The 23,278-nt window shown below is 46.1% G+C and overlaps 1 protein-coding gene across 4 annotated transcripts in view; it reads right to left on the bottom strand.

Annotated features, from left to right (window-relative positions):
- Positions 1-23,278, bottom strand: part of TMEM181 (transmembrane protein 181) — a 236,698-nt gene that overhangs the window by 48,525 nt on the left and 164,895 nt on the right. For all 4 annotated transcript variants that reach the window (XM_063917643.1, XM_063917644.1, XM_063917645.1 and 1 more), the window contains 3 exons: positions 20,870-20,961; positions 20,005-20,062; positions 19,003-19,105 (listed from right to left, as the gene is read on the bottom strand). In XM_063917643.1, the coding sequence (XP_063773713.1) occupies positions 19,003-19,105; positions 20,005-20,062; positions 20,870-20,961 (253 nt within the window). The remainder of the gene's footprint in view (positions 1-19,002; positions 19,106-20,004; positions 20,063-20,869; positions 20,962-23,278) is intronic.

The raw sequence follows: 23,278 nt of genomic DNA on the forward strand, positions 1-23,278 counted from the left end.
CTGCTTTGAAGCAGGAGCACCCAGCTTGTTGGGTGCATACAGGATAAACAGCGAGTCAGATTTTCTGACTCCAGCCGTCCTGGAAACATATATTTTCAGGGCCCTGACTACGTCCAGCAACTTGGAATCCTCCAAGTCCCTAGTAGCCGCAGGTACCACAATAGGTTGGTTTAAGTGAAACGCTGAAACCACCTTAGGGAGAAATTGAGGACGAGTCCTCAATTCTGCCCTGTCCGTATGAAAAATTAGGTAAGGGCTTTTATAGGATAAAGCCGCCAATTCTGAGACACGCCTGGCTGAAGCCAGGGCTAACAGCATTACCACTTTCCATGTGAGATATTTTAAGTCCACAGTGGTGAGTGGTTCAAACCAATGTGATTTTAGGAACCCCAAAACTACATTGAGATCCCAAGGTGCCACTGGAGGCACAAAAGGAGGCTGTATATGCAGTACCCCCTTGACAAACGTCTGAACTTCAGGAATTGAAGCTAGTTCTTTCTGGAAGAAAATCGACAGGGCCGAAATTTGAACCTTAATGGACCCTAATTTTAGGCCCATAGACAGTCCTGTTTGCAGGAAATGCAGGAAACGACCCAGTTGAAATTCCTCTGTAGGGGCCTTCCTGGCCTCACACCACGCAACATATTTACGCCAAATACGGTGATAATGTTGCACAGTTACATCCTTCCTGGCTTTGATCAGGGTAGGGATGACTTCATCCGGAATGCCTTTATCCTTCAGGATCCGGCGTTCAACCGCCATGCCGTCAAACGCAGCCGCGGTAAGTCTTGGAACAGACAGGGTCCCTGCTGGAGCAGGTCCTTTCTTAGAGGTAGAGGCCACGGGTCCTCCGTGAGCATCTCTTGAAGTTCCGGGTACCAAGTCCTTCTTGGCCAATCCGGAGCCACGAGTATAGTCCTTACTCCTCTCCTTCTTATGATTCTCAGTACCTTGGGTATGAGAGGCAGAGGAGGGAACACATACACTGACTGGTACACCCACGGTGTTACCAGAGCGTCCACAGCTATTGCCTGAGGGTCCCTTGACCTGGCGCAATATCTGTCTAGTTTTTTGTTGAGGCGGGACGCCATCATGTCCACCTTTGGTTTTTCCCAACGGTTCACAATCATGTGGAAGACTTCTGGGTGAAGTCCCCACTCCCCCGGGTGGAGGTCGTGTCTGCTGAGGAAGTCTGCTTCCCAGTTGTCCACTCCCGGAATGAACACTGCTGACAGTGCTATCACATGATTTTCCGCCCAGCGAAGAATCCTTGCAACTTCCGTCATAGCCCTCCTGCTTCTTGTGCCGCCCTGTCTGTTTACGTGGGCGACTGCCGTGATGTTGTCCGACTGGATCAACACCGGCTGACCCTGAAGCAGAGGCCTTGCTTGACTTAGGGCATTGTAAATGGCCCTTAGTTCCAGGATATTTATGTGAAGTGACGTTTCCATGCTTGACCACAAGCCCTGGAAATTTCTTCCCTGTGTGACTGCTCCCCAGCGTCTCAGGCTGGCATCCGTGGTCACCAGGACCCAGTCCTGAATGCCGAATTTGCGGCCCTCTAGAAGATGAGCACTCTGCAACCACCACAGGAGAGACACCCTTGTCCTTGGAGACCGGGTTATCCGCTGATGCATTTGAAGATGCGATCCGGACCATTTGTCCAGTAGATCCCACTGAAAAGTTCTTGCGTGGAATCTGCCGAATGGAATCGCTTCGTAAGAAGCCACCATTTTTCCCAGGACCCTTGTGCATTGATGCACTGACACTTGGCCTGGTTTTAGGAGGTTCCTGACTAGCTCGGATAACTCCCTGGCTTTCTCCTCCGGGAGAAACACCTTTTTCTGGACTGTGTCCAGAATCATTCCTAGGAACAGCAGACGTGTCGTCGGAATCAGCTGCGATTTTGGAATATTTAGAATCCACCCGTGCTGTCGTAGTACTACTTGAGATAGTGCTACTCCGACCTCTAACTGTTCCTTGGACCTTGCCCTTATCAGGAGATCGTCCAAGTAAGGGATAATTAAGACGCCTTTTCTTCGAAGAAGAATCATCATTTCGGCCATTACCTTGGTAAAGACCCGGGGTGCCGTGGACAATCCAAACGGCAGCGTCTGAAACTGATAGTGACAGTTCTGTACCACAAACCTGAGGTACCCTTGGTGAGAAGGGCAAATTGGGACATGGAGGTAAGCATCCTTGATGTCCAGAGACACCATATAGTCCCCTTCTTCCAGGTTCGCTATCACTGCTCTGAGTGACTCCATCTTGAACTTGAACCTTTGTATGTAAGTGTTCAAGGATTTCAGATTTAAAATAGGTCTCACCGAGCCGTCCGGCTTCGGTACCACAAACAGCGTGGAATAATACCCCTTTCCCTGTTGTAGGAGGGGTACCTTGATTATCACCTGCTGGGAATACAGCTTGTGAATGGCTTCCAATACCGCCTCCCTGTCGGAGGGAGACGTTGGTAAAGCAGACTTCAGGAACCGGCGAGGGGGAGACGTCTCGAATTCCAATTTGTACCCCTGAGATACTACCTGCAGGATCCAGGGGTCCACTTGCGAGTGAGCCCACTGCGCGCTGAAATTCTTGAGACGGGCCCCCACCGTGCCTGAGTCCGCTTGTAAGGCCCCAGCGTCATGCTGAGGACTTGGCAGAAGCGGGAGAGGGCTTCTGTTCCTGGGAAGAGGCTGCCTGCTGCAGTCTTTTTCCCCTTCCTCTGCCCCGGGGCAGATATGAGTGGCCTTTTGCCCGCTTGCCCTTATGGGGACGAAAGGACTGAGCCTGAAAAGACGGTGTCTTTTTCTGCTGAGAGGTGACCTGGGGTAAAAAGGTGGATTTCCCAGCCGTTGCCGTGGCCACCAGGTCCGATAGACCGACCCCAAATAACTCCTCCCCTTTATACGGCAATACTTCCATATGCCGTTTGGAATCCGCATCACCTGACCACTGTCGCGTCCATAACCCTCTTCTGGCAGAAATGGACAGCGCACTTACTCTTGATGCCAGAGTGCAAATATCCCTCTGTGCATCTCGCATATATAGAAATGCATCCTTTAAATGCTCTATAGTCAATAATATACTGTCCCTGTCCAGGGTATCAATATTTTCAGTCAGGGAATCCGACCAAGCCACCCCAGCACTGCACATCCAGGCTGAGGCGATTGCTGGTCGCAGTATAATACCAGTATGTGTGTATATACTTTTTAGGATATTTTCCAGCTTCCTATCAGCTGGTTCCTTGAGGGCGGCCGTATCAGGAGACGGTAACGCCACTTGTTTTGATAAGCGTGTGAGCGCCTTATCTACCCTAGGGGGTGTTTCCCAACGTGCCCTAACCTCTGGCGGGAAAGGGTATAATGCCAATAATTTTTTAGAAATTAGCAGTTTTTTATCGGGGGAAACCCACGTTTCATCACACACCTCATTTAATTCATCTGATTCAGGAAAAACTACGGGTAGTTTTTTCACACCCCACATAATACCCTTTTTTGTGGTACTTGTAGTATCAGAAATGTTCAAAACCTCCTTCATTGCCGTGATCATGTAACGTGTGGCCCTACTGGAAAATACGTTTGTTTCCTCACCGTCGACACTGGAGTCAGTGTCCGTGTCTGGGTCTGTGTCGACCATCTGAGGTAACGGGCGCTTTAGAGCCCCTGACGGTGTTTGAGACGCCTGTACAGGTAATAACTGATTTGCCGGCTGTCTCATGTCGTCAACAGTCTTTTGTAAAGTGCTGACACTATCACGTAATTCCTTCCATAAGACCATCCAGTCAGGTGTCGACTCCCTAGGGGGTGACATCACTATTACAGGCAATTGCTCCGCCTCCATACCATTTTCCTCCTCATACATGTCGACACAACGTACCGACACACAGCACACACACAGGGAATGCTCTGATAGAGGACAGGACCCCACTAGCCCTTTGGGGAGACAGAGGGAGAGTTTGCCAGCACACACCAGAGCGCTATATATATACAGGGATAACCTTATATAAGTGTTTTTCCCTTATATAGCTGCTGTATAGATTTATCTGCCAAATTAGTGCCCCCCCTCTTTTGTTTTACCCTGTTTCTGTAGTGCAGGACTGCAGGGGAGAGTCAGGGAGCTTCCCTCCAACGGAGCTGTGAGGAAAAATGGCCCCCTTCTCGGCGGCCTTTCTCCCGCTTTTTTAAGGAAAAATTGGCAGGGGTTAAATGCATCCATATAGCCCAGGAGCTATATGTGATGTATTTTTTGCCATCTAAGGTGTTTTTATTGCGTCTCAGGGCCCCCCCCCCCAGCGCCCTGCACCCTCAGTGACCGGAGTGTGAAGTGTGCTGAGAGCAATGGCGCACAGCTGCGGTGCTGTGCGCTACCTTATTGAAGACAGGACGTCTTCTGCCGCCGATTTTCCGGACCTCTTCAGTCTTCTGGCTCTGTAAGGGGGCCGGCGGCGCGGCTCTGGGACCCATCCATGGCTGGGCCTGTGATCGTCCCTCTGGAGCTAATGTCCAGTAGCCTAAGAAGCCCAATCCACTCTGCACGCAGGTGAGTTCGCTTCTTCTCCCCTTAGTCCCTCGGTGCAGTGAACCTGTTGCCAGCAGGATTCACTGAAAATAAAAAACCTACTTAAACTTTTTCACTAAGCAGCTCAGGAGAGCCACCTAGTGTGCACCCTTCTCGTTCGGGCACAAAAATCTAACTGAGGCTTGGAGGAGGGTCATAGGGGGAGGAGCCAGTGCACACCAGGTAGTCCTAAAGCTTTTACTTTTGCGCCCAGTCTCCTGCGGAGCCGCTATTCCCCATGGTCCTTTCGGAGTTCCCAGCATCCACTAGGACGTCAGAGAAATATATATATATATATATATATATATATATATATATATATATATATATATATATATATATATATAAACTGTCTGTGGGTGGCCCGGCACTCCTATGAGCCCCCCCCCCCCTCACACACACACAGGGATTGTATACTATATATATATATATATATATATATATATATATATATATATATATATATATATATATATATATATATATATATATATATATATATATATATATATATAAACTGGCTGTGGGTGGCCCGGCACTCCTATGAGCCTGAGGTGTAGCTGCTGCGGTGCCCTCCCGGAGGGCACCGCAGCAGCTACACTTCAGGCTCATAGGAGTGCCGGGCCACCCACAGCCAGTTTATATTGGTCCACACAGCAGGTATTGTCGTATACCCCAGGTGTGTTACCTACCAAGGCACCCGCAGCCTACCATTACCCGAGGACCCAGGACTTGAACAACTCGCAGCAGTCGGTTTTTATCCTGACGGACATTGGTAAACTAGCACAAACTTGCAGCATTAGATCCTGCCACGTAATTTCTTATGCATTATGGCAGAACTTAATCCCCAATTAGAGGCGACATTGAATCTGGTATACAAGGATGCCAGTGATCGTCTCAGTTTTTCAGATGTGGAGGCACAGGCGATACTGGTCAAGCGTAGTATGCAGGACGAACCAGCTAAGGATACCAATGATGAATTATTTAGAACATGGCTCAAATTAAAGCAGAAGGAATGTGATTTTACATACCACGGTATCTCATTGTCCGATTACTACCGCAATAATCTTATCCCTCGAGGCTTTAGGGTGCACAACTCACCTACAATAGGCAGATATAATGCACAATTCTGCCGTAGGTGGGTTGCCATCCTTAATAAATGCTCCATGGACTTGATCCTTTTGGTAGTGGAGGAATCCACGAGGGAGCTAGGCCTTATCACTGACCAGCTGACAGCCTTTGAGAGCCAACATAAGGCTACCCTTGGACAGGATACGCAGACAGACTGGATTACAAAGATCACCACACAGATGGACCAATACAGTCAAGATCTTTTGCGTTTCAAAAACGACAAGCTCATCAAGGTCAAAAAGGACTACGAGCAAAGGTTGGTCTACCCTTGGTTGGGTAATACGAGACCAAAACAGGATTACCAAGTATCTGGCAGACGTCATCAGGCACGCCGTAGGAGAGAGCAACAGATTGATAATAGCACCTCAGCCAGTGAAACAGATTATGGTACACCACAAACTTCTACAATCACTGAGGCTGCCACCCCTTTAGGGCATCCCCCAGCGGGCGTTGCCACACGTTCCAACCAGACTCCAGGCCCTGCCCGCGGCAGAGGACGAGGAGGGCGGGCCAAAACCAAAGGATCCTACGCAAAAAAACAACCTCGTCCCTGAAGGAGCTAGTGTTTAACCTGTCCTCTACTCCACTAACTGAATCTGAGCATCGTTTGTTGACTAAAGGACTCTCCTACTTTAGATAAGTTGGAGTGGAAAATTGATGTTTACCGATTAAATAGAACTCTTAAAAGGAAAGAATTCTTTAATGGAAAACCTAAGAGCGAAACAGCCAATGATGTCCCCATGCAACTACGATCCATAGCAGCCAAATCTCTATTTGACCCCTCCACGACCAATGCGTCAATACGCACCTTCTCCAGAATGTTGGAACAAGAAGGAGTAGTATCATCTCATTTACCAGTACGATTCAATTTAACGAAAGCGGAGCGTAGCACTCTACAAGATCTTTCTAAGAGAACTGACATAGTCATACGTAAGGCTGACAAGGGTGGGGCGGTGGTCGTTCAGGACTTGTCCAAATACATGGAGGAATGCCAACGCCAATTGAGCGACACGACCACCTATAAGCTGATGACCAAGGACCCCACCAAAGAATACCAGGAAGAACTCGATATTATATTGACTCTAGCCTGCGATGATAAAATTATTTCGTCAGAGTTATGTGCTGCCCTAAAAGTTGAATATCCTAGGGCACCATTATTTTATGTTGTACCTAAGGTACATAAGACCTTAATTGATCCCCCAGGGCAACCAATAGTCTCCGCTAGGGGATCAATTTATCACCCAATATCGGTCTTTTTAGATTCACACCTTAATCCATGCATACAGGCTTTGCCCTCTTATTTAAGAGATACCACCACTTTGTTAATACAGTTGGAACAACTTACCCCAGTACCTGAAGACCTTATCCTTTGTAGTGCGGATGTCGCAAGCCTCTACACCTGCATCCCACATGATGCAGGGGTGGAGGCGGTGAGATCCTTGATTGAGGACAACCCTGACTACCATGGTCCAGAAAATAAGAATTTACTTACCGATAATTCTATTTCTCGTAGTCCGTAGTGGATGCTGGGGACTCCGTCAGGACCATGGGGAATAGCGGGCTCCGCAGGAGACAGGGCACATCTAAAAAAGCTTTTAGGTCCCATGGTGTGTACTGGCTCCTCCCCCTATGACCCTCCTCCAAGCCTCAGTTAGGTACTGTGCCCGGACGAGCGTACACAATAAGGAAGGATCTTGAATCCCGGGTAAGACTCATACCAGCCACACCAATCACACCGTACAACTTGTGATCTGAACCCAGTTAACAGTATGATAACAAAACGAAGTAGCCTCCGAAAAGATGGCTCACAACAATAGTAATAACCCGATTTTTGTAACAATAACTATGTACAAGCATTGCAGACAATCCGCACTTGGGATGGGCGCCCAGCATCCACTACGGACTACGAGAAATAGAATTATCGGTAAGTAAAATCTTATTTTCTCTAACGTCCTAGTGGATGCTGGGGACTCCGTCAGGACCATGGGGATTATACCAAAGCTCCCAAACGGGCGGGAGAGTGCGGATGACTCTGCAGCACCGAATGAGAGAACTCCAGGTCCTCCTTAGCCAGAGTATCAAAATTTGTAAAATTTTACAAACGTGTTCTCCCCTGACCACGTAGCTGCTCGGCAAAGTTGTAATGCCGAGACTCCTCGGGCAGCCGCCCAGGATGAGCCCACCTTCCTTGTGGAATGGGCATCTACATATTTCGTCTGTGGCAGGCCTGCCACAGAATGTGCAAGCTGAATTGTACTACAACTCCAGCGTGCAATAGACTGCTTAGAAGCATGAGCACCCAGCTTGTTGGGTGTATACAGTATAAACAGCAAGTCAGACTTTCTGACTCCAGCCGTCCTAACTATATATATATATATATATATATATTTTTAGGGCCCTGACCACGTCTAGTAACTTGGAGTCCTCCAAGTCCCTAGTAGCCGCAGGCACCACAAGAGGTTGTTTCAGGTGAAAACGCTGACACCCCTTTATGAAGAAACTGGAGACGAGTCCCAGTTCTGTCCTGTTCAAATGGAAAATTTTAATATGGGCTTTTGTAAGACAAAGCCGCCCATTCTGACAATCGCCTGGCCGAGGCCAGGGCTAACAACATGGTCACTTCCCATGTGAGATATTTGTCAACAGCATGGTCACTTTCCATGTGAGATATTTCAAATCCACAGATTTGAGCGGTTCAAACCAATATGATTTTAAGAAATCCCAACACTATGTTGAGATCTCACGGTGCCCCTAGGGGCACAAAAAAGCTGTATATGCAATACATCCTTTACAATCTGGACTTCAGGAACTGAAGTCAATTCTTTCTGGAAGAAAATCTACAGGGCCGAAATTTAAATGTTAATGAACCCCAATTTGAGGTCCAAAACACTCCTGTTTTCAGGAAGTGTAGAAATCGACCTAGTTGAATTTCCGTCGTGGAGCCTTCCTGGCCTCACCCACGCAACATATTTTCACCACATGTGGTGATGACGTTGTGCGGTCACCTCCTTCCTGGCTTTGACCAGGGTAGGTATGACCTCTTATGGAATGCCTTTTCCCCTCAGGATCCGGCATTCAACCGCCATGCCGTCAAACGCAGCCGCGGTAAGTCTTGGAATAGACATGGTACTTGCTGAATCAAGTCCCTTCTTAGCTCCCCAGGCCCTTAGTCCTCTGTGAGCATTTCTTGAAGTTCCGGGTACCAAGTCCCTCTTGGCCAATCCGGAGCCACTAGTATAGTTCATACTCCTCTATGTCTTATAATTCTCAATACCCTGGTTATGAGAAACAGAGGAGGGAACACATACACAGACTGGTACACCCACGGTGTTACCAGAACATCCACAGCTATCGCCTGAAGGTCTCATGACCTGGCGGAATACCTGTCCCGTTTTTTGTTCGGGCGGGACGCCATCATGTCCACCTTTGGTCTTTGCCAACGGTCCACAATCATGTTGAAAAACTTCCCTATGAAGTTTCCACTCTCCCGGGTGGAGGTCATGCCTGCTGAGGAAGTCTGCTTCCCAGTCGTCCACTCCCGGAAAGAACACTGCTGACAGTGCTATCACATGATTTTCCGCCTAGCGAAAAATCCTTGCAGTTTTCACTGCCCTCCTGCTTCTTGTGCCGCCCTTCTGTTTACGTGGGCGACTGCCGTGATGTTATCCCACTGGATCAATACCGGCTGACCTTGAAGCAGAGGTCTAGCTAAGTTTAGAGCATTATAAAATTGCTCTAAGCTTATTTATGCGGAGAGAATTCTCCAGACTTAATCACACTTCCCTGGAAATTTTTTCCCTGTGTGACTGTTCCCCAGCCTCTCAGGCTGGCCTCCGTGGTCACCGGCATCCAATCCTGAATGCCGAATCTGCGGCCCTCTAGAAGATGAGCACTCTGTAATCACCACAGGAGAGACACCCTTTTCCTTGGATATAGGGTTATCCGCTGATGCATCTGAGGATGCGATCCGGACCATTTGTCCAGCAGATCCCACTGAAGAGTTCTTGCGGGAAATCTGCCGAATGGAATTGCTTCGTAATAAGCCACCATTTTTACCAGGACTCTTGTGCAATGATGCACTGACACTTTTCCTGGTTTTAGGAGGATCCCGATTAGCTCGGATAACTCCCTGGTTTTCTCCACTGGGAGAAACACGTTTTTCTGGACTGTGTCCAGAATCTTCCCTAGGAACAGTAGACGTGTCGTCGGAAAAAGCTGCGATTTTGGAATATTTAGAATCCACTCGTGCTGTCGTAGAACTACTTAAGATAGTGCTACTCCGACCTCCAACTGTTCTCTGGACCTTGCCCTTATCAGGAAAGCGTCCATGTTTCTTTTAAGAAAAATCATCATTCCGGCCATTACCTTGGTAAAGACCCGGGGCGCCGTGGACAATCCAAACGGCAGCGTCTGAACTGATAGTGACAGTTCTGTACCAGGAACCTGAAGTACCCTTGGTGAGAAGGGCAAATTTGGACCTGTAGGTAAACGTCCCTGATATCCAGTGACATCATATCGTCCCCTTCTTCCTGGTTCGCTATCACTGCTCCGAGTGACTCCATCTTGATTTGAACGCTTGTATGTAAGTGTTCAAATATTTCAGATCTCACCGAGCCGGTTGGCTTCAGTACCACAATATAGTGTGGAATACTACCCCCTTCCTTGTTGTAAGAAGGGTACTTTGATTATCACCTGCTGGGAATACAGCCTGTGAATTGTGTGAGGGGGAGACGTCTCGAATTTCCAATGTACACCTGGGATATTACATGTAGGATCCCGGAGTTCCCTTGCGAGTGTTGCTGAAACTCTTGAGATGACCCCCTACCGCACCTGAGTCCGCTTGTACGGCCCCAGCGTTATGCTGCGGACTTGGCAGAAGCCGTGAGGAGCTTCTGTTCCTGGGAATGAGCTGCTTGCTGCAGTCTTCTTCCCTTTCCTCTCCCCCTGGGCAGATATGACTGGCCTTCGCCCGCCTGCCCGTATGGGGACGAAAGGACTGAGACTGAAAAGACTGTGTCCTTTTCTGCCAATATGTGACTCGGGGTAACAAAAGGTGGATTTTTCAGCTGTTGCCATGGCCACCAGGTCCAATGGACCGCCCCTTTATACGGCAATACTTCCATATGCCGTCTGGAATCTGCCTCACCTGACCACTGTCGTGTCTTCGTCTGGCAGATATGTACATCACATTTACTCTTGATGCCAGAATGCAAATATGCCTCTGCGCATCACACATATATAGAAATGCATCCTTAAAATGCTCTATAGACAATAAAATCCTGTCCCTGTCAAGGGTATCAAAATTTCAGTCAGGAAATCCGACCAAGCCCCCTCAGCGCTGCACATCCAGGCTGAGGCGATTGCTGGTCGTAGTATAACACCAGTATGTGTGTATATACTGTTATGATATTTTCCAGCTTCCTATCAGCTGGCTCCTTGAGGGCGGCCGTATCTGGAAACGGTAACGCCATGTTTTTTATAAGCGTGTGAGCGCCTTGTCCACCCTAAGGTGTGTTTTCCAACTCGCCCTTACTACTGGCGGGAAAAAGGGTATACCGCCCATAACTTTCTGTCGGAGGAACCCCACGTATCATCACACACTTCATTTAATTTATCTGATTCAGGCAAAACTACAAGTAGTTTATTCCCACCCTACAAAATACCCTTATTTGTGGTACTTGTGGTATCAGAAATACGTAACACCTCCTTCATTGCCCTTAACATGTAACTTGTGGCCCTAAAGGAAAAATACGTTTGTTTCTTCACCGTCGACACTGGGGTCAGTGTCCGTGTCAGTGTCTGTCGACCGACTGAGGTAAATGGGCGTTTTTACAAGCCCCTGACGGTGTCTGAGACGCCTGGACCGATACTAATTTGTCCGCCGGCTGTCTCATGTCGTCAACCGGCTTGCAGCGTGTTGACATTATCACGTAATTCCATAAGTAAGCCATCCATTCTGGTGTCGACTCCCTAGAGAGTGACATCACCATTACAGGCAATTTTCTCCTTCTCCTCACCAACATTTTCCTCATACATGTCGACACACACGTACCGACCTACAGCACACACATACAGGGAATGCTCTGATAGAGGACAGGACCCACTAGCCCTTTGGGGAGACAGAGGGAGAGTTTGCCAGCACACACCAAAAGCGCCATAATGTATATAACAACCCTAGAAGGTGTTGTTTCTATATATGGGCTCTTAATATATAATTATATCGCCAATTTATGCCCCCCTTCTCTTTAACCCTGTTTCTGTAGTGCAGGGGAGAGTGGGAGCCTTCCTCACCAGCGGAGCTGGTCAGGAAAATGGCGCTGAGTGCTGAGGAGAATAAGCTCCGCCCCTTTCACGGCGGGCTTTTCTCCCGGTTATTAGGAAAACTGGCCTGGGTTAAATACATACATATAGCCTTAATGGCTATATGTGATGTATTTATTTGCCTCTAAGGTAATCTATATTGCTGCCCAGGGCGCCCCCAGCAGCGCCCTGCACCCTCCGTGACCGAGATCAGTGAGCCGTGTAGCAACAATGGCGCACAGCTGCAGTGCTGTGCGCTACCTTCATGAAGACTGAGGAGTCTTCTGCCGCCTGTTTCCGGACCTCCGTTCTGCCGTTCTTCAGCGTCTGTAAGGGGGATCGGCGGCGCGGCTCCGGGACGAACCCCAGGCTGACCTGTGTTCCGACTCCCTCTGGAGCTCAGTGTCCAGTAGCCTAAGACTTCAATCCTCCTGCACGCAGGTGAGTTGCAAGTCTCTCCCCTAAGTCCCTCGTTGCAGTGATCCTGTCGCCAGCAGGAATCACTGATTAGAAACCTAAAAAAAAACTTTTCTAAACAGCTCTTTAAGAGAGCCACCTAGATTGCACCCTCTCGGACGGGCACAAAAACCTAACTGAGGCTTGGAGGAGGGTCATAGGGGGAGGAGCCAGTACACACCATGTGACCTAAAAGCTTTTTTAGATGTGCCCTGTCTCCTGCGGAGCCCGCTATTCCCCATGGTCCTGACGGAGTCCCCAGCATCCACTAGGACGTTAGAGAAATAGTTTTTTTCCTCAAACTATTGAGTAAGGTACTGTACCGCAATTATTTTTTCCATGATGGGCGTTTTTATTTGCAAATTGCCGGCTGTGCGATGGGGTCGGCGGTGGCCCCCTCGTACGCTAACGCCTTCATGTATGTAGTGGAGAAACAAATGTTTTACATGGATCCAGTAGTAGCCTCACAGACCTGGTACTATAGGCGTTTTATAGACGACCTGTTGGTTTTGTGGCGGGGAACAGAAACTGATTTGATAGAGCTATGGGAACGATTTAATTCACAAGTACATCCGGTGAAATTTACTTATGACATCAACCCTTTAAACATACATTTCTTAGACGTAAACATTAGTCACAAGGGAGACAAATTGACTACATCTATATATGTTAAACCCACTGACCGAAATAGCCTGTTAAATTATCATTGTTTTCACCCACAGTCACTACGTAGAGGGCTCCCTTATTCACAGTTCCTACGTGTTAGACGTATCACAGCCGACCCTGGTGAAACTTTGGTAGCTCTTGACCAAATGATTGAGAAATTTGTACAGCGAAGGTACCCCTTGGGGGAACTTGAGATAGCCAAACGTAAAGTTTTAAAATGATCTAGGTTGCAGACCTTGAAATCCAGAGTAAAGGAAAGAAGCATGAATTGTTTACCATGGGTTAACAAATTTACCACAGCCTCTATGGCCGTGGTTAAAAGAGCCAAACAATTGTGGCCTATTATCCAAACGGATAAGGCATTGTCTGATTTATCCGACACACGGCTACTTCCCAGCTTTAAACGTAGCAGTAATATAGGAGACATGGTAATGAAACTCGACATTTCAACTCACACTAAGACACAATCAGCGCACTTCCTTAGACCGAAGAACGGATGCTACAGATGCCTAGGGTGTGCCACTTGCAATACCCTGGTGTCTGGCACCACGTTCAATCATCCACACTCTGGCAAAAAATTAAGGATCATGCATAGACTCACGTGTACGACAACGCATGTAGTGTATATCTTGACCTGCCCATGTGGTCTTGCCTACGTGGGCAAAACTATTCGCCAATTCAGAGAAAGGATGGCACTGCATCGCAGTGCCATCAAAAAAGCATATGAAAAGGGCACTAGCGAGCAGCCGTTTGCACGACACTGCCTACTAGCCAAGCATGGGGTGTCTAGCATAAGAGCTACCCTAATTGACCATGTACCCACTATGCCTAGGGGTGGTGATAGGGCAAAGCGACTTTTACAGAAGGAAACCGATGGATATTTTCCCTCGGTACACTAGCCCCCAGAGGTTTAAATGAACAAATGAGTTTACAAAGCTATCTATAGTTCCCTTGACAAACCAGCCCTCAGAGCAATGAATCAATAGAAGTACCTACATAGCTATCTCTAGTACCTTGTATATGTCTTCAGTGTCACTCTAGATAAGACACAGTGTCAAAAGTGGGGACCAGTTACTATTAAGTATAGATTGCCTAGTTAGGTATACTATCATTAAGAGCCCGGTTAACTTTTAGTTACTGCTCTATTATCAGAGCAAGTAAGTGCTTACCAAGTGCCGTTTTTTTAAAGTTTTCATTCCTTATTATTGTTTGTTTAATATAGTGTTCACTTCATTTATTGTATATTTGTATTACACAGGATGACATTCGGGTTACAGCGGCGGCGCCCTGCTGGACGCTACAGCTGTTCCCATGGTTACCACCCTGTTCTTCCGGCGCACCTGACACGCCATCATCCAGCGACCCAGCACACAGCTGAGCGGAGTGGCGGGCGGGAGCGCCGACGAACAGGTGAGTATGTTCACGTTTATTGGTTTGGGTATATATGTATGTTGTTTGTATTGTGCTTTTTACTTGCTGTCTGACCCTGAGGACGGGGATCTGCCCCGAAACATGTCGGTTGCATTGGTCTAATTAAATGACCTGATTATTCATATTGATGAGTCTGTTTGAGTGCCGCCGCACATCCACGCTATATATAAATATATATATATATATATATATATATATATGTAGAGAGAGAGAGAGAGAGACAGTTTCCCCAATAAGGCTCTTTGGAGAGACAGAGAGAGAGTATGCCAGCACACACCCAGCGCCAATAACGCTGGAAACAAAATTCCCAGATAAACTGCGCTTTTATATAATCATATAGATAAATCTATACACTCACTGCGCCTTACAAGTGCCCCCCTCTTTTTTGCCCTCTGTCACCGTGTTCAGCAGGGGAGAGTCCGGGGAGCCAGCTTCTGCAGTGTGCTGTGGAGAAAATGGCGCTGGTCAGTGCCGTGAGATCAAGCTCCGCCCCCTCAGCGGCGGGCTTCGGTCCCACTCAAATTTATTTATACTGGCGGGGGATTATAAACTATACTGCCTTCGCAGCCTATATATTCATATGAGCCAGTCCTAGAGGTTTATTGCTGCCCAGGGCGCCCCCCCCTGCGCCCTGCACCCATCAGTGCCTGCAGTGTGTGTAGTGTGTGGGAGCAATGGCGCGCAGCGTTACCGCTGCGCATTACCTCATAGAAGATCTGAAGTCTTCTGCCGCCTTTGAAGTCTTCTTTCTTCTTATACTCACCCGGCTTCTATATTCCGGCTCTGCGAGGAGGACGGCGGCGCGGCTCCGGGACCCTCTGGAGCTAATGGTGTCCAGTAGCCTAAGAAGCAGAGCCTATCATTTAAGTAGGTCTGCTTCTCTCTCCTAAGTCTCACGATGCAGGGAGCCTGTTGCCAGCAGTGCTCCCTGAAAATAAAAAACCTAACAAAATTATTTTTCAGAGAAACTCAGGAGAGCTCCCCTGTAATGCACCCAATTTCCTCTGGGCACAGGATCTAACTGAGGTCTGGAGGAGGGGCATAGAGGGGGGAGCCAGTGCACACCCATTCTAAAGTTCTTTGTAGTGCCCATGTCTCCTGCGGAGCCCGTCTATACCCCATGGTCCTTACGAAGTCCCCAGCATCCTCTAGGACGTAAGAGAAATGGAGCGTGGATAATAGGATAAACCCCTCCCCCCCTCCCCCCATAGTTTCTAGCAGTAAAGGGGGGTACTCACGTAGCGATCGCTGCTTAAAGTCTAAGCAATCTGACCAGATTGCTTAGATTTTAAGCAGTGATCTCTCCCTGTGTATTCCTCACAGCGATAGCGATGCGCAGCCCGGCGCATCGCTATCGCTGCTGCTAGACTGGCCAGCACGCAGGCCAATTTAGCGGGTTGCTCACTTCACCCGCTTGGTGAAGTGAGCGCCCCCCCCCCCCCACGCTCAGCACACATCGCGCTGTGCTGAGCGGTGGGAGAGATGTGTGCTGAGCGGTTCGCTCAGCGCACATCTCTCTCACATCGGCCAGTGAGTACTGGCCTTTACATCTACTTCCCAAGTGACTCACAGACAATACAAACCCATCAAATATAGGAAAGACAGTAAAATCTAAAGGCTCAATATGTGGTTTCAACACAAACGTCAATAAACAAATGATGATATGTGATAATAAAGAGAAAACATACATTTCCACATGTCTCAGCAGCCCTGTGTACATGAGTAACCATTTATATTTTTCTACTGAATGCTGCATATTTGTGGTAAAGTCTATACTAGTCCTAATCCTGTTCGCAGCAGTGCATTGTACAGCACATCGTTATATGGCTTTTTATACATCTCTTTGTTACATTATATAGACAAAGCAGAATACGGACATCGTAATTTGACTTTTTGTACTATAGGGAAATTCAGAACTGTATGCAATGATGATTTTTTTGGATTTATCGACTGACTGCGCAAGTGTCTTAGCCGTACTACGCATCTGCTGCAATGGTCTTGGTGCGGGGGTCGCAGAGAGGATTTATTTGCAAAGTGTCTGACAGTCAGGCACAGTTTGTGGACTGCAGCGGGGATGTGGTGACTTAAATGCAGGCGTAGCCAGGTAAACATTGGTGCATGTTTTTGTACCAGCTAATGCATGAGTCTACATTTCTGAATCAGGCCCATACAGCACAGTTGCACCCACTCTCTGTGATATCATGGGAGCTCACAAATAATGACAGATCACACTGAAACACAGACATCTGTAAACTTCACTCAATTGCAATAAACTTCATAAATATGGGTTTAATTCTCCCACTTGTGCAAACTCCATGCTGCCTAACAGACGGCATGTGCCTTGGGAAGGGATCCAGTACTTTGTTTATGGGTTCTAAACCCTCTAAGGAGGTATATTACTAAACTGTGGGTTTGTAGAAGTGGAGATGCTGAACATCGCAACCAATCAGATTCTACTTATTTATCTAGCACCTTCTACACTATGTAGACAAAAGTGATTGTACACAGACAGTAAATAGATTGAGATTTTATTGATGTCATTATTTTGTAGGTCCACCACGTGCATTAATTACTGCAGACACCCTTCTTAGCAAACTGTCCACAAGTTCCTGATGAAACCGCTTGCCCTAACGGCGGAGAAACGCGTAAGGAGGGCATTTTTGCTGGGATTCTACTGCCCATAGTCCAACCATCTTCCTTGTGACTGCACGGCGGGCCGACGAGCCGTTCTGATTGGGGACACAGCTGAAGCGGTGCCTGGCTAAGGAGGTCCGCTCCCCTTGCAAGAGAAGCTAAAGCCGTGACAGCCGTGAACAACCGTGAGTAACAAGCTCTCCATATTACGGCTGCAAAAACTAGGGGTCGTAGCATACCGCTGTGGTTATTCAGGCAGCCACATCGCTCTCCCCCGTGCTTGGATACAAATTTAAGTGGTACCACAGAGACTGTAAAAAACTGTTACATAAAGGGATTTGGTGTGTATTGGAGCACTGAGACACAAGTCTGTTACAAACAGTCAGTTGGACTGGTACATATATAGCCTTTTGAGATGGCTTTTTAAGGAGATATGGACATGGGCTTGAATCAAATTGCACAATTTTAAAGTATTTTTATTTTGTCTTATGAATGTATTTAAATAAAACTACTACTAAGTAACTGAATGACATTTTTTCAGCGCTCCTATAAATTCTTTTTTTGTTTTTCAGTAACAAACTGCCACACTGAAGGTCGAGTTGGTCTAGAAAACACTCATCGCTCCAATTCGTCCCAGAGGTTCTCAATGGGGTTAAGATCTGGACTCTGAGCTGGTCAGTCCATCCGGGTTACCGAAATTCCTGTATACCAGGTCCAGCATCACCCTGGAAACATGACATCATGCAGCCTACAATGATCCCCTTTTCAAACTCAGTTAGCTCCTTTGGGCAAGCCATTTCAATAGCAAATGATCTAATCAGTGCCCATATACCTGTTTTATACCTTCACGAAGACATGTTTGCTGCAGGAGCACATCATTTCGCTTGCATGGGGGGGGGGGGGGGTCCGAGCATTTTGTCTATACAGTATAGAAGATAATAGCTAGAAACTGATAGACAACTTCTAAAAACATGCACTTTAGTAAATATACTAAGCAGACTGCAGCTATTTATTGCTTTTGGTGTCCCACCATCTTCCAGCGCAGTAGGAAACCAGTACAAAGTCACATGCTCTAACAGCCCACCAAGCTTTTGGTGCAATGCTCTGCTGAAGTGTGAGAGCGCCTCTTAATCTAGCAGGCTGAACCTCTAATAACTGGACTTTTCAGAATGACAGCACTCCTGACATCTGGATCCACCTTCTTAAAGGGAGTCAGATTACCACTTTCTTGCTTTCCTTAGATAGAGGTGCCTTCAGCAAATGCCAGCTGTATTGTTCTACTGTATTGATACTTTGCAAACCACCACACTCCCACGACGCCCCTGCTGCTATGACTCTGTAGCTTGGTACAGCTCAGAACACTAGGGGCATAATTAATTCAACAAAAGGTGCGGAGTATACAAAATGGCTGATTAGCATCCAGTGTAACATTTGTCGAAACTTCTCCCCTTAAGCAGACTGCCTGCTGATCTGGGGTTCCTGTCTCCTAGTGGCTAATACGTGACTAGGACCCTGCCAATAATAACCCAGAGACCTCCAACAACTATCAATAAACACAGCAATATAATGTTATGTTTTCACCCACAAATAACAAAGTACATTCTCACAATATTGTCCCATGTACATTGGGATAGCACAAAAGATGTACCACTACAATTTTTCCCTGGTGACCTAATGGGAAGAGAATATGAAACAGCATATAACTTTAGTTAATGACTAGGTCTCTGCTCTCAGCACAGACGTCGCTCGCACAGAGGTTTAGTAGAAGCATTTTATTCCTCTTTTCAAGCATTGTTTTTCCTAAAAAAAAAACCATAATAATCTTACCAACATATGGCATATGTCGTAATTCAGAGCATGCCCGTATAACCAGGAACAAAAGATACAAAATATACACAGTTGCCACCACGAGGAAGAAAATTTTCATGCCCTGAAATAAAGATTTGGCAGCATAAACACTCAATATATAGAAGATTACAAAATATAGTATGATTTCTGCTCACGTGCTAATGTTTGTCTTGTGTGAACAACACTGGAGATCAGTGAAATTTTAACTGTGAAAAAGACATTTGCTTTCTGTTTCTAAACTGCAACAGCAAATCACGGATCCTAAGTCTATCCTAATCCTAACCAGTGGTTACAGAATCTTCTTTAGTATAGCCACCTCTGTCAGCAGTTTTCAGAAATTTCCCCTGGTATGTGGACTACTTGAATTGACCTTTGTTTGTTAAGCTTGTCAGGTTTCAGTTGCACTCAAAAAGGTGACGTGTCACAAAGTGAAAAATAAAGGAGAAAGAAAAAAAAGAGAGACAGAGAGAGTGAGAAAGAGAACACACATAAAAATTGAAATCTCTTGTTGCAGCAAGGGTTACACAGCTTAGCATTTCAGAGGGGCACAAACTGTGAGTAATGGCGAATGGTACTCAAGAATCAAACAGCTAAATGTACTGTATTCCCTTGACATCCAAATAATGATGTTCCAGATTCCAGATTAAAGTAGTGACTTTATCACCAGTACATATTTACTGCTGGGATGCTTCTGTGCATATATAGTCTGTGTTGCCAACTTCTAGCTCCTGTGCAATGATGTTTTACTAACAACAGATGGCTCTTTCCACATAAGAGACTAATAAAAAGAACATTTTGTGAAATAGCCAAATATGGCTTTAGTGCCGAGTGTGTAAACACTGTTTAACCAAAAAGAGCTTGAAGTGAAATACAACATGATCCCAGAAGAGGATTGGCACGCGAGTATATTTATCACAAATAAAACCATGGCTGTCTAACAGGTTTACGTTTCCATCATTTTGTGGCATTTTTATTACTCACCTGAAAATTGCCAGTGTCTACTCTGTACTGGTAAGTTGGATCATGCAATTCATTAACTCTGTTCAAAACAAACACCAAGATTAGTCCACTGCATTCAATGCACAACTGTCGTGATAAATAAAGGACAACACTTAAAATATTAGTTGACCTTGCATGAAACGCTAGATTTTATTATTTACAAAGTAAAGTATTATGGTGGGCTCAGAGTGGTGAGAACCCCCATGGAGTAAGGGGAATGTAAAGGCAATTTTCACTTGTACTGTATTATAGTCAGGTTCATGCTACTGATATCTGTTCTCAGTCATCTGAGGCTCAGAAACTACAACAAAGTCAGTCGTTCATTAAGCTACGTAAAATCTGGTCTCCATACAAAAAAACCACTCACATATCTGCATGTATGCCAGTTTAATCATCAAACTATTCACTTATATGGAGAACCTGAAATGTTTATGTACACTTCTATATATGCAGTGGTTGAAATGGGACTGTATTAGTGTCAGCATGGATAAATGTAACTAAATGGCTGCAGCGAACTAACCCCAGATGCTGTGCATGCAGCCCAATTTGGACTGTCACCCACAAACTGCATGCACGGACCGGCCACAGAATGACGTCCCTGAACGATATCGTTTGCATGTCACCCAGTGTGTACGCACTGCTGGCGACCTCCCCAGCAAGGAAGGGAACACACTAGACAACGTTGCTCATTGAGCACATCGCCTAGTGTGTACCCACCCTTAGATTGATATATATGGACTGGCTTACTCTGACCATTGCACAAACATGTGAGTGGTCAGTGTGAATGAACGTAGGAAACTGCATATAGAAAATAGCTGAAAGACATGAAGGTTTCACCAATACTTACGTCTGCCATATCCCTAGTGTCACAGAAGCAAGCCAAAGCAATCCAACAATGAAAAGTTTAGGCAAATAGAAAGTCATGCACTTTCTCTCACCCTAAATAAAAAAATAGAAAGAGCACACAAGTTAAGACATAAGAAATCTCCTAATGTTGTGGATTTCTGACTAACCTCTACACCTGGTGACAAACCCTACTATATCAATACTGTATTTTTTTATGTATTATAGTAGGGTGTACATACAGTATTAATAAATGATTTATGATGAACATACTACAGATGCATCTTCATACATCTATCTTCAATACGCCACTCAGCAGGAGTGGCATGATGTGAGTAAGTCGACAGGTTCCGCACAACACCGCTAGCGTCTGGCGTCTTTCTTTACTGAAAATGCATCACAAGTCACAATGCGGTACATCTAAGATGCACCAGGTGAGTGTGCTGCTTCATTTGATATGCACCACTTCTTGTATATCTGTGTGCAAGTGAGGCTGTATATAAAAGCACAACAGAACTTAGTCTAGAAAACAACCAAGTCTGCTGCATTGCAGAATTTCGGATACAGATTCAGAGACTTCGTCGCACACGGATATACAAGTGTTGCATATCAAATGAATCAGCACAGTTTTCTGAAGTATCCTAGTCGCATTGCGATTTAAGAGGCATTTTTGGCAACAAATACGCCCAACGCTAGCAGAGTCTCATGAGACCTGGCGTGCCAAGCAGGGCCTTTTGATGTGATTGCAGCAAAGATGTATGAGGACACATCTATCTAGCTCACTGAACTGCATTTAGATAATCAAGATTATTCAATTCCATTTTTTCCCTGCTACCTCAATGAAGTTCCATAAATAAGAGTATTTTTATTTTGATTACGAGTCATGGGGAGAATCCCCACAGCACTCAGTGGTACACAGTAAAAATGCTTCATATGTATAAAAAGTCTCAATCAAGTGTTTGCAAATGCAAGGTAAACTAATCTGCTATTTTAAGGCACTAGCACTAATAGGATTGTCCTACCTATACAGCGAGTGTACACATAGTGAGACACAGAGGGGTATATTCAATTAGGGTCGAAACTGCCGGTTCCGACCTATTCAGTCCCGAGCATTTTTATTCGACAAGTCGGGAATTCGACTTGTTGAATAGTACGTGAATCGGCAGTATAGCTGCCAATTTGCGTTCTTCTGCGGGAAACGGGGCCAAATCCGACAGGTTTTGGCCCCGTTTCTGACCATCTCAGTTCGACTTAAAAAAAAGTCGAACTGAGATGGGGGACCTGAGAGGAGGAGAGGGGGGAGAGCCGCGGGCAGACGGGGGAGAGCAGCGGGGAAACAGGGGACAGCAGCGCTACAGCACAACGCTGCAGGAGGATGTGTAATAGCCGTCGAATTGAGATGGGCTTTGAATAGCCCTTGTCAGATCCATTCCGACAAATGCACGTTGGAATGGATCCGACCCTAATTGAATATACCCCATAGATTCATTGCTTTTTAGAAGAGAAACTTACCAGGAGGGTCCAAAAAAAACTTATGAGTCTATGTACTAAGTATCAAAGCTTGGAGTGAGAAAATAGACAGAGATATACTAAAGATTATGGGGGTAATTCTGAGTTGATCACAGCAGGATTTTTGTTAGCAGTTGGGCAAAACCATGTGCACTGCAGGTGGGGCAGATATAACATGTGCAGAGAGAGTTAGATTTGGGTGGGTTATTTTGTTTCTGTTCAGGGTAAATACTGGCTGCTTTATTTGACACTGCAATTTAGATTGCAGATTGAACACACCACACCCAAATCTAACTCTCTCTGCACATGTTATATCTGCCTCCCCTGCAGTGCACATGGTTTTGCCCAACTGCTAACAAAGATCCTGCTGCGATCAACTCAGAATTACCCCCTATGTGCACAGCAAATATTTATTTGGAGGTTATAGTGCTATATAATGGGATGTGACAATTATGTATTACAATCAGTCATTATGCTGCTGTAAGGACAACTGCATAGAGCCCTTTCTCTTGTACCATAATTCTCCGGATATACTGTATGTGTACTGTAAATACTCTTGCTTCTAGTGGAGTACAGACAGAACATCGTACGTATATTGAAGGCAATCACCTGTTTGCAAAGAGTTGACTGAATGACCAACACCTACATTCTAAGGAGAAAAATGCTAACCCAAGCCTTTGGTTGTGTAATCTAAATAAAGCATTACTGCCCCTATGAAATGAGAAAAATAATAGGATTTTAATTACCTATCGGTACATCATTTTCTCGTAGTCCATAAGGGATATTGGGGAGACTTAGTACGATGGGGTATAGACAGGGAGCCGGTGCACTTTAAATTTCTTCACTGGGTGTGCTGGCTACTCCCCTCCCACAGGCAGTTATAGGTAAAACAATGCCCGAAGGA

The sequence above is a fragment of the Pseudophryne corroboree genome, chromosome 4 (assembly GCF_028390025.1).
Source record: "Pseudophryne corroboree isolate aPseCor3 chromosome 4, aPseCor3.hap2, whole genome shotgun sequence".
Classification (NCBI taxonomy): Eukaryota; Metazoa; Chordata; class Amphibia; order Anura; family Myobatrachidae; genus Pseudophryne; species Pseudophryne corroboree.